The sequence below is a fragment of the Dunckerocampus dactyliophorus genome, chromosome 17 (genome assembly GCF_027744805.1).
Source record: "Dunckerocampus dactyliophorus isolate RoL2022-P2 chromosome 17, RoL_Ddac_1.1, whole genome shotgun sequence".
In the NCBI taxonomy this organism is placed as follows: domain Eukaryota; kingdom Metazoa; phylum Chordata; class Actinopteri; order Syngnathiformes; family Syngnathidae; genus Dunckerocampus; species Dunckerocampus dactyliophorus.
The window spans coordinates 13,579,235-13,591,248 of record NC_072835.1 but is presented as its reverse complement, the minus strand read 5'-3'; the positions used below and the strand labels follow the sequence as shown (position 1 = coordinate 13,591,248).

Genomic DNA, 12,014 nt, shown 5'->3' with positions numbered 1-12,014 from the left:
GTGTTAGATATTGTAGTATCTAAATCAGTTCCAAGTCATTCTTATATTTTCTATTTCCCAGCGTCTCATTTCCCCCTTGATTTGTCTCATGTGCTAATGAACGTTTGATATGATCCGTAGAGCTGCTAGGTTCTAATCAGGTAAGAACAAACGTCAGTCTTTTAAAGTGTGACTTACCTTTTTGTTTTATTTGCTCTTTTTATCGTGAAAAATGTGAGCACAAACCCCCTCCACCTTATCTCCATCTCTCACCTGCCTCGTTATATTTCCACATGCAGACCAGCAGGGGGCGCTGTGCAGTAACACACAGGAGGAGGATGGGACTGGGGCTTCTGTGCAGGTCGTCGTGGAGACGCCGATGCAAAGGCAGCCGCGGAGGACCAGTCAGGCTGCGTCAAGCGATGAGTGTAGTGGACCCTCCACCAGCCTAGAACCAAAACCCATAGAGTCACAGTCACAGCTGTCAGCCCCCGACAGCCCTCCTCTGCTCGACGTCTTCCAGCTAGCACCGTTCAAAACGCAACCCAAAAAGATGCCGTCCGGCAGCTCCTTCTGTTCGCCCGAATCTCCCGACGTTTTCCTCCAGGCTCCCTTCGGAAAAAGAAGGGAGCGCATACACGCCGGGCGGCAGTTCCCGCCGGTCCAGGTGACATCGCTGCACCAGCAGCCGGTGGCGGTACACCGCGTTGTATCCCGCGTAGGTCAGCAAGCTGCTGTGGGCTCCGTGGCGGTGGGGCCGCTGCATTCATGGACCATAGGAGGACGGAGTCTGGACGACCCGTTTAGTGCCGCGCCTTTTCAGCCAAGATGCCCCCAACACAGACCTTAATCAGAGGTCAGTATGGGGGACATTTCTACTAAAAATGCACTTTCATTTGTAGGAAAGTGACATATTTAATATTTGTCCATATATCACGCTGTATGCCCTTCATGTTGGTGGAGTGCAGACTTTTCACTTAATGGAGATGCAACATTAGTGCTTATCTCTCATTTTCTACTAAATGTGCATCTCTTGAAACAGTCAGAAATGGTTGTTTTTACAGGTTTTTATTTTAGGAGTGTTGCCGTTTTGACAGTTTTACTGCAGTATTAATGAAGCAAATGACGCTCACTACCTCGGTTAAGTGATTATTTTAGACCAGGGGTGTCCAAGCGTGACCCATTTTTGTCCCGCCTCTGTTTTCTTATCGGCCCTCGGCACATTTTAAAAGTAAAATAAATGTTACTGATATCACACTAATTTGCTTTGGCACCTACAACACACAAGCGAAGGTGTGGATGTTCTGTCCAAGTATCTTCGCATCACTTGACCTCATCTGGATTGGTTTGAGCCACTTTAATGTATAAATTCCATCAGAGTGCCCCTCCCCGCATCCTTCGATTTGACTGTATGCGGCCCTGTGGAAACGCTTTGGACACCCCTGTTGTGGACTGAGCACAATAACAGTACTTACATGCTGGATGTGGCATCAGCAAACTGAACGAGGCCATGAATGAAGAATTGATCAATGATTACAAATAAATGGTTTTATTTGTGTAAAGTGAAGGGAAGGGATGTCTTTGGAAATATGTGCAGTACAGTGGAACCTCTTTTAGCGTCATTAATCCGTTCCAGAAGGTCCAACTCAAACAGACACGTACTCTAACCAAATAAAATGTTTCCATAAGATATTATGTAAATCCAATTACAGTAATACGTTCCGGACACCCGAAAATGTTAACAAAAAAACAGTTGTTGAAAGAGTTTTGCATGCAGAAAACAATTTGAAATGCATATCAATGATAAATGAAAGGGATAAAGGAACATTTAACGTCACTTTTACATTGATTGAAGACATTTGTTGACTTAAGACGGCGATGAGGCAGCGAGGAGAGATCCACACATGTTTTGTTGTGAGTTATTTCTTGAATTCAATAGTCTCTCTCACCTCCTAACTTTGGCTCCATTGTGGGTTGTTTTGCAGCCGTGATCAATAAGAAAAGCAGAGGCTTGTGGCGTAACTGTGTTAGTTCGCCGATATTGAAGCCTTGAATATCGTCCAATACCAATACTGATAGCAGCATGAAGCATTCATACTTTTATTACTTGCTTTGAATGTTGGAGAAGACTTGATCAGGTGATATTACTCCGAGAAGGATAATCAACAACAGTAAGTATGAGGAAAAACTGATCCATTTGCCTCTTTAGCCAGCTAGGTATGATATCGCGATGTTCGAGGTGCTGAATGAAGCGTTTAAACCCGACTTTACTCACCACCGACGGGCTGATCATCTTTTCTGTTACAGCTAATGACTTCTTATCGTCCCGTGGGATTTTCCCGCGTGACGCTGCTTCAAATGCACGATGAGGTTGGTCCGATTAAACCTCCTCGCTTCTGTGCCACCACGGGAAACTTGTGCATAACAAGTTTTGCACACAGCTGTTAATATGTTGGCACACGGTGTTGATGTGATAACGTGCTGCGGGATAGACGTGCTGGGCCGCAGTCGAGAATCGACTGCTTGAATCGGAGTGCCAGTATCGGACATTTTAGATGCGGGCTGTAATCTGACGTCGGTCCGAAATCCAACATCAATGTTGGATCGGGACACATTTTAAAAAATACATTACGCACAAAGTTGGACTCATGCAGTGTATTAACAACACAATAAGACGCGTGCCGTATTGTATGCTAACCAGGAAATGGACCCAAGATGAACCAAAAAATATGCTAAGTGAGATTCCACTGTATAACTAAAGATTACCGTGTACAGTCATCCATCTGATAGCTGCGTGTGCATATGAACATTTCATTTTACATGTTAGTAGCTTGCTTAAAAGTATATTTTATTGTGTTGACTAAGGAAACTAATAATGCAAAACACTCCTTTTCGGAATACAAGTGGTCCGCGGGTTATCTTATACCTAAATGAACTCCTAATTGGCTCACACTGAACACAGGACACATGAAGGACATGTAAAATACAGTCATAATATTAAATATAAGCGTTAAATGAAACAGTAATTAAAAAAAGGAGAACATCTCCTTACCTTTACCTCTGCAGAAGAAGAATAGAACAAATCAAAGAATAAACGACCACAGTGCTGCTTAGTTACTACTGTTGCGTTCATAAGAGCAGATGCTTTAACATGCTAAGGATACGATCTTTATCCTTAATGATGGTCGTCGTAGTTGAAGGTTCAATACCAAAACTGCTGCCAATATCGGTGGGTGTTTCTTCTCTCTCAGAGATATGATGTTCATTTTCACTTCCATGGTGATGGCTTTTCTTTTCCTCGGCACATTTCCACCAGAAGAGCTTTCCTTAAGCTTGGGAGACATAGCGAAGTGCAAACAGTTCATTAATAAGCAATGTTATCCGTTCGGTGCAGCTTCAAATGAGGCACACACAGTATTCATGTACACAGAGACGAGTACACGGCGCGTTTTTGCAGGGTGCAGCACGTATTCGCCCGCCGTGTTTGTTGAAACCAGTTCAAACGAGTACGGTCTTTACGGACCAAAATGAAATGTTTCATTCATTTATGGGAGCGTAACCCGAGGACCACCTGTAAATACTACCGCAAAAAAATTCTAAAACAAGGACTTAATGTTATTTGAAACAGGTTTATAATTCTGGTATTTCCAATGAAACATATCAGGTATGTCACAGGCAACACAAATACTGTATGTCACTTTTAAGAGCTAAAGAATGTGGTAGAAGGACTTTTGAAAAACATGCTACCTATTTAAACTCTTTTTGTCTATGCATTTATCTATCCTGTCCGGCTTTGAATACTTTCCTTAGAGACAATTGACAGTGTATTAAAAGGGACCTTTTTTTTAAACACACACACACAAGCTTGCCTCGCTCTTTCTTTTGTCTGGTAATACCGCTGTTGTCCTGTGGCGGCAATAGTGAGAACAAGACGCCACAAAGAGAACGATCTCAAAACTGACTGCCTTGTTTTAATTAAGAGATCAAATGGAAAAAGGCACACAGAAAATACAGCCTGAGTTGCCGCTGCTTTTTCATGAGCACTTATCATGTCAAGCTGATGCACCAATAAATGAACACAGAAACCGCTTCTTTCTCCATTTTAGGAAGAAACAAGCCAGGATCAGCTGTCTGGGTTTGTGAGCGTAGACAGGAAAAAAACGTCTGCGAATTTGCTACAAACGACAACGCTGAAATGGTTTGCGACTTTTGCTTTGTCTTGAAACACCAGAGTAAATGTCAGCTTTACAGACGCCATGTCTGCTCTTGGTGAAGAGCGTGACACATGCTTGTATCAGTCATAGTAAAGGAAATGGCAGCATTTCATTGCGGCGTGCCCTTTATTTGATCATGTGATGATGACCCCAGCGGTTGATGAAATGATGCACGTCGTGTGTTGGAAGAATCACCCAAACTTCCCAGCTAAACTTCTCACAGAAATTTACCCCAAAAAAGTTGAGTTTTGATCGAGGCAGACTAAAAACCTTAAAGAAGTAACGATATTTTCAACATCGGAACTGAGCTTCTCACACTTTTGGCCCAAGTCGTCTCAGCACTGTTGTGCCATTTACAGTTTCATCAGTTTTCAGTGCCGGCCAAAGGCGTTGGCACGCTCTGAATGTTTTATTCGCATCTCCATGGCATCGCTGTTGGACTTGACTTTTATTGTTGTCAGTTTCCTGCCGATCCTTCCCAGAGAAACGCCTTATGAGCTAACACTCCCACGGGACTGCACCGTATGTCAGACTGTCTCTGAGAGCTTTTCCAAAAGGAATAAAAACGGAAGCATATGGAAAAGATGTTAGGATTTCTTTTCAACATCTCACCAAGCCAACGCTGCAAAGGGTAGCGCTGACTCTTAAGGTAGAACAATAGTCCCTCAAATAATGATTAAAGAATAGATGCCCCAATTAATCGTCCGTTGCTTGAAAAATAAACGCTCCACCTCAAATAGACACCTTTTTAAAAACATAAAAAATAATGACTGATGTAACAACACTTAATATATACACACTTAAAGTGACATCTGTAAAGCTGATATTTAAAGTAGCGTTTGAAGAAAATAAGCTTTCTGGAGCAAAAACTGCTGCTACTACTGCTTTTTTCAATGACAGTCAAAGGCCACATGTTTGCAGTGGTTTTGTCCTGTCAATTTGTACGGGTTGTTTTCCTTCGTGATGGCATCGTGGAATTCAGACTTTTCCAGGGCGTTGCGCCACATCTTTCCAAAATCAGAATAACAGGAATGTCCGCAGTGGACACCCAAACTTTGCTCAAGCATTGGTTAGAAAACATTCCTCAATTGTTTGGCAGCATTAACGTTCAAACAATCTTCATGACATTTTTTCCTTCAATATGTCTTCATAAAGTTCTCAAAAAATGCACACCGCTGCAGCCAGAGTCATCCTCACTCATTTATACACGTCCATTTCTATTTTTGGAACAGTCAAACGCATGTATTTTATTTTAATTATCCACAAATCATCCATCAAAATCCGCAAAACAGATGCAAGCAAGCAGGTAGGAAAATAAACTCTTACTTAACTAATCAATCAGAGGCCTGCTAACCATGCACACATTCCAGCCGCCGTATGAGCCTCGGCTTGATTTTCCAGTCCCGACAAACCTCAAAAATCTTTTGACGTCAGCCTCACGCACTGCAAATGAGGTGACTGTATTTTTTTTGTAATGCAGTTTCTTGCTGACGGCTGGGGAGATTTATGTGCTGCCGATGCCTCTCTGGTTTCCTTATGGCACAGCAGGGTTCATCAGGTTGAATGGCCAGCCTCCAATTTTTATTATTAGGATTATTAATAATAATAGCATTACTTTTATAACACAAAAACTCTGAAAGAAAGTCACTGAAGGGAAATTTTGGGGCAGCATTGTTGGAGCACCATGCTACCCATTCACACCGACTCAGCCATCATTCTGCCAAAACCAAGTGGGCAGTTTGTGTTATACAACAACTAACCACTAGGGGGCAACGCATATCAGTCTATTTATGAAGCGTGTCATTTTTGACCCGCAGCTAATTTTTTCTTGGCCCTCGGCATATTCTGAAAACTAAATATACTGTATATCAATAATAGGATATTATTAAATATTAAACTAATTTGCTTGGTCATCCTATAGCATAATGCTAATATGTGGATGTTTGGTTCAGATAGCATAGTATATATTGACCTACACTGAATTGGTTTTAGCATCTTTAATGCACAAAATGCATCATACCCCTGCTTTACGCTGTCCAATGAAAAGCATATATATCATTTTTTGGTTCTCTTTTTATGGATTTTAGTGCCTTAATGGCGGTAACAAATATATTTCATTATGTAAAACAATTTAGCGTAATTAACGCACGCGCATCATGTCAAGCCATGCCTCTCTGTTATGACGGCAGACGAAAGCATCGTGTAATGTCCCCACACAAACACAAACTCTCACGCTCTTTTATAACTTTATTCTGACCAGAACACTTCAACAGCAGTGCAATTCCAACACCATATACGTACCTCCAACTCACAAAACACCTCTCTCGTCCTCCTCGGAACGACGCTTCCTCATTGTCACCAGACGGCCGCAAGATGCATTCATGCACACTCCGAAAATCACACTAACGTCTTAACTATGCTCGAATTTGTGGTCTCAATAAACAGAAGGACAAAGAAAAACAATAAGTGGATATTTTTATCACTCACTAACCAGCTTTTACTGTGGAAGTATAAATTGATGCATTTAAGTATGCTCAGAAATACAAGCTACACTAAAAACGTGAACTCATCTTAAATGACTTGGTTTCTTTGGATGCAACTCTTCATGGCTGATAATAACACTGTTATAGTTACAGTATAATGAAATTTTTCGTTCATTTGTAGCTGTTAATACATACAAATGTATATGGAATTGTGTCCTGTCATTTATCTTTTTGTTCATAAAATACAGTAAAAATTGCCGTATTTCACACATAGTTGCAAATAGTGGAAGTGGAATCCTGTGATTAATTTACAATTACAATGATTACAATTTTAAATCATTTGACAGTCCTAATTTTTTTCATTTAAAAAATCACTACTCAACAATTGTAATTCATAATATGAATTACAATTCAGTAAGGACAAAATTTTAGGGAAAATGTGCCTCAAAAGTTGCCGGCTTGACTTCCTAGCCTTTGTATGCATTGTCACATTTTGTTGTTTTTACAAGACTTTAGTGGTTAGCTTCTTTTTATACTTTTGTGACGTTAAACGTTGGAACATTAAATACATGAGACCATAAGTTAGTATTTATAGACTGTTTTATCGTATTGACATAATCTTATTAAGGTGGTTAACTTTCTTTTTACACTTGCAGGACAGCTAAGGATGTTAAAATGCTACTTAACATTTGCATAACTGTATAGGGGGGTGTGACGCTGACAGGTATGACACTTGAACGGGTCATTTCCACCTCAGAGCAAATTATATTATCTGTTTATCTTTGGACAGCGATGTTATGCAACAATCACTTGTTTCACACTTTACAAAGGCATGAAGAAAAAGGTTCTCTAAAAAGTCGAGTAAAAAGCAGTTCATTGCACATCAGCCCCTATTTTTAAAAGAAAGTAGAAAACTTAACTATTCTGGAGTTCTTCAGCACCAGTGGTCGTCCTGATTGGGGCGTGGCGGTGGGCGTGATGGAGGTGGGGCTCTACAGGGAGGCGGACCCTGAGGTGGGGGAGGCAGGGAGCCGGTGGGCGAGGAGAGTACTGAGAGGGACCTGGCCTTGTTGAGGGGTGGGGGAGACGAGTGGGGCAAGGGGGGGAGAGTGGAGGTGGGCGAGGGGGGCAAGGTGAAGACGTCGTCTGAGGGGGGGCGTTGGCCACCGTGGGGCAATGTGTAGATGGGCGAGGAGGGATGCTTGTAGATGGGATAGCGAGGCGCCGGGTAGGACTTAGTCCGGGTGAAATTGATGCACTTACCCTTGAAGCAGAATAAAACCTTTAGTCACACATCAGTGTTTTTTTTTTTTTTTTTAAGAATCAATAACGAGACAAGAAGCAGCTGCTGTCTGCCTATCTCCAGCCACTGGCAGCTTTCAACACATGGAAAGCCATGTAAAAATGCCTTGAGTGAGTGAGTGTCATGGAAGAAAAGACGCTGGAAGCTGGAGGAGGACTTTTTTTTTTTAATGACTTCTGCAGAAAAGCACTGTCTCCTGGGGAACATTATTATGATGAAGCTATTGTTGTACCCCCTTGTGTGCAAGCCCCTTTTCATTAACACACGAAATACTTTTTAATTCCAACATCTGTCTGCAAAAGTGTCTGTTGTTCTTCTACAGTTGAACCTCTAATGTTAAACACAATTTGTTACAAGGGTTTGAAGTCTCCAGAGGCTATACGGCCGTCCCCCGCCACATCGCTTGGTTTGAATTTCACAGCTTCTTTCATCATGGTTTCAAAAAATAATAAATAGTGCTGTTTATCGAGGGAATAAGGTCTATTAGTGCATTTTTAGGGGTGTACCCATACAACTTTTTCACTTATTATTATTACAATATTGTAGCCTTGGGTATTGATATTCACTGAAGTTAACCCCTCTAAATCACAAAAACAAAACATGCTGCCTTAACTGACCACAACTGTGAGTCCAATTACTTTATCAGACTTCCCGTGCATATTCTTATTCTTCCTCTCTGAGCCCTCCTTTGTAATATATGAATAACCATAGGCTGACATCTTGTATGAGAGTGCAAAAAAGGCAAAGAAAAATAAAAAAATGCACCCTTTCTTGCTTTCATGAGCAGCACGTATCTTGCACGTATTTGTTGTGCGTTCAGAGACCCCCAGCAGATGGCGAAATACTACGAATAATGGACATGCCCATAAAATGCCCTTAAAATGCCTTTTTTTAATACTCTAAACCCTACAATATGCCTCTCACATGTGTTAGATGGATTTTAAAGCGTATGAGATACTGTATATGTACACAGCACTCTTCTTCTACTCCTGTCTTGTCCCAATAGGGGCCGTCACGGTGCATCACGTGTTTCCATCTTGCTCTGTCCTTTACATCTTCCTTTGTTAGTCCTGTCACCTGCATGTCCTCTCTAATCGCTTCTTTGGTTTTCCCCCTCTTCTCCTCTTGGGCAGCCTCATCTCCACCATCCTTCGACCAATATCGTCACAATCCTTCCTTCTCACATGGCCAAACCATCTCAATCTCACCTTTTTTGACTTTTTGCCTTCCAGAAGTCAAACTCGGGCTGTTCATGTGATGTGCTCATTTCTAACCCTGTCCATCTTTGTCACTCCCTACAAAAATCTAAGCATTTTCATCTCCGCCACCTCCAGCTCTGCCTCCTATCTGTTGGTCACAGCTGCCATCAGGGTTGGTCCAACTACCGTCCTGGAAATGTTTCCCTCTTTTTACTTTTGCTTCTACTCTTTTTCCTCAAAGGACTCCTGACACTCTTCCCCACCAACTCCACCCTGCCTGCACTCACTGCTTCTCCTCTTTTCCACCTGACTGTCATTCCTCCTCTCTGACTCATTCCTCCACCTCTACAGGTTTTCTTCCACCTGCTCTCTGCTGTCACAGCAGATCACAATGTCATCTGTAAACTTCATTGTCCATGGAGCCTCCTGTCTCACCTCATCCGTCCTCCAGCATAGCAAACAAGAAGGGGCTCAGGAGCGATCCTTGATGCAGTCTAACCTCCACCTGGACTCTATCTGTGACACCTACAGCACACATCACTGCTGTCCCGCTACCCTCATACTCGAACACTTCTTTGTAACCCCGGATTTCATCATGCTATACCACAAGTATTCTTTCCATGTTGCCCTCACGTTAAATTTAATTACAGTGTGTTACATCACCCTGACCTGCTGCACATCCTTCCCATCACAATCTCTCTGCCTTGCCACTGTGCACAGGTCCTTTCCTCCTTCCTTACTGTCTCGTCTCTTGTGCAACCCATCAATGGCCTTTGCCACCGCAATCGTCGCTCTACGTCTCATGTCTTTGTACTCCTGCCTACTTTCCTCATCACTCTTGTACATTCTTGGACCTCTTTGTTCCACCACTAAGTCTCACCACCACGCCTCCTCCATCTTTCCTATGTCTAGATGACACACCTAGCGCCTTCCTGTCTGTTTCCCTGATCACTTTTGCTGTGTTTGCCCAATCATCATCATCACCATCACCATCAAAAGAGGCATTGTGCCTCCCCTTCCAGTAAGGAAGAGGAGAAGCTTATAAACTTTTAGTTTTTAATGCTTTTAAAATGTTAGCTGTTACAACAGAATTGAACAGAACAGAAGTGCAGAGTGCGTGTGTAGTCCTACTTGGAAATCATTAAAATACTGAACTATGTAGGCGTTTTTGAGTCATTCCCGTATTTGTGTAAAATTAAAACAAGACGCAGCCAACTTTAAAGGGATAGTTTGGATTTTTTGACATGAAGTTGTACGGCATCCCCATCAGCAGTATAGTGCATTAACAGCGACTGACTCCCCACTTGGTCCCGTGAGCGGGGTTCTGGTCGGATTTTGGTGAGGAGGAATGTAGTTCTGTTTGCATGTGTGTTGTGTGTGTGTGTTCCACAGTGTTTGTGGAATGGAGACTGTTGTGACGCAAGAGTCTCCCATCGCAGCAGTTCTAATTTATCTCCAAATAAAACAAATGATATCTTTATATGCTGGTCTGAGCCAACCCCTTCTATTGGTGACTTACCAACAAAAACACCCTACGTCTTCTTCCTCTGTGCTTGTCTTCACATGTAGTGTACAGATATCTGATGATGTTCATTTGCCAAACATGTACAGTACTGTACGCTGTATTATTATGTAGTACAGGCTGTGTTTTATTATTGTTTATAAATTAAGATAGAAATAATTTCCTATTTACTTGTGGAAAATGCGCAGATGGGCGGGTTTTCCGCAAATAATTACAAATAAATACTTTTTTAAATGTATTTTTTTTATTATTATTTGAGAATAACTCTGAATATGCAGGGCAGGGAATGTTTTTTTTTTGTCAAAACAAATAGGCGGGGATCGTTAGGCACCATTTTAGAAAAATGTATTTCCTCAAACAAAAGTGTAAAAAGAAGTTAACTGGTGTAAAACATAAGTGTGTCTGAACTTTGACAACAGGTGTGAGACCGCTTACTTCAACTAACTTTCTGCGTGCACTGACATTGTGATAGTTATTCCTGTGATGCACACAGAAACGAGGTCTAGTGGGGTACGCTAAGACCATAGGCTGACATTTGGAATGATAGCAGTTCATCTTTGTTAGTGTTGCAAAAAAAAGGCCAAAGAAAAAGCAAACAATGCATCTAGAGCAAGCTTTTTCACATTTGCCGACATGCTGGCGTCTTGATTAGAAGCAATTTGTAAGTTTTGTGCAAGTTTAGGGGCAAATTTTCCCAAATTTTCGTTTGTTTGTTTAACAATAGAGCGTCCACTGTAAGGTTTTTATTTCATTCTTTTATATTTAACATCTCACCTTGTCTCCAGGATGAGGTCGCATAACTGACACTCTGTCATAGCCTCGTCTCAGGAAAACCCACAGAGCGTCCAGTTTGCCCTGTAAGTACATGAGACACATACACATTTCAATTAAACGGCTGTGTTTGACATTCAGCGTGTGTGTGCGTGTGAGACTGCCATGTCCTGCCCTGGCAAGTTTTGGTTGGTGGAAAGAATGTTATTCTTGTGAGTAGTAACACCTGCTGAAAAGATTCCATATTTAGGAGTGAGCTTAGTCAACGTCTGCTTCTCGTTACCAGCTGACTGATACGTTAGAAAACACACATTATTCAACCATTTCCTGGCAAAACTGGACACCGATACTGGCTGTAGATTAATAGGCATTTTTTTCCAATTATTACAGTAATATATTTAATTTCTGGGCATATGGTAATCATAAAATAGGTTTGAGAGCAGGCATTTTATGTGCTTTAGAGCAGGATGCAATAAAAGAACCTTTATCACAGGGGTGTCCAAAGTGTGTTCGGACATGTAAGAATGTCCGGACATTTTAGTA

At 41.7% G+C, this 12,014-nt stretch overlaps 2 protein-coding genes across 7 annotated transcripts in view; one reads left to right on the top strand and one right to left on the bottom strand.

The window, feature by feature from the left end:
• Positions 1-3,842, top strand: part of LOC129169805 (AP2-associated protein kinase 1-like) — a 23,083-nt gene extending 19,241 nt beyond the window's left edge. The window contains exon 20 of the mRNA XM_054756593.1: positions 279-3,842. Within this exon, the coding sequence (XP_054612568.1) occupies positions 279-829 (551 nt within the window). The 3' untranslated portion in view covers positions 830-3,842. The remainder of the gene's footprint in view (positions 1-278) is intronic.
• Positions 2,356-12,014, bottom strand: part of LOC129169806 (anthrax toxin receptor 1-like) — a 24,802-nt gene continuing 15,143 nt past the window's right edge. For 5 of the 6 annotated variants that reach the window (XM_054756596.1, XM_054756595.1, XM_054756598.1 and 2 more), the window contains 3 exons: positions 11,475-11,555; positions 6,495-7,940; positions 3,180-3,311 (listed from right to left, as the gene is read on the bottom strand). In XM_054756596.1, the coding sequence (XP_054612571.1) occupies positions 7,611-7,940; positions 11,475-11,555 (411 nt within the window). In that variant the 3' untranslated portion in view covers positions 3,180-3,311; positions 6,495-7,610. Of the gene's footprint in view, positions 3,312-6,494; positions 7,941-11,474; positions 11,556-12,014 lie in introns of all 6 variants that reach the window. The other variant, XM_054756599.1, reaches the window with a different exon arrangement.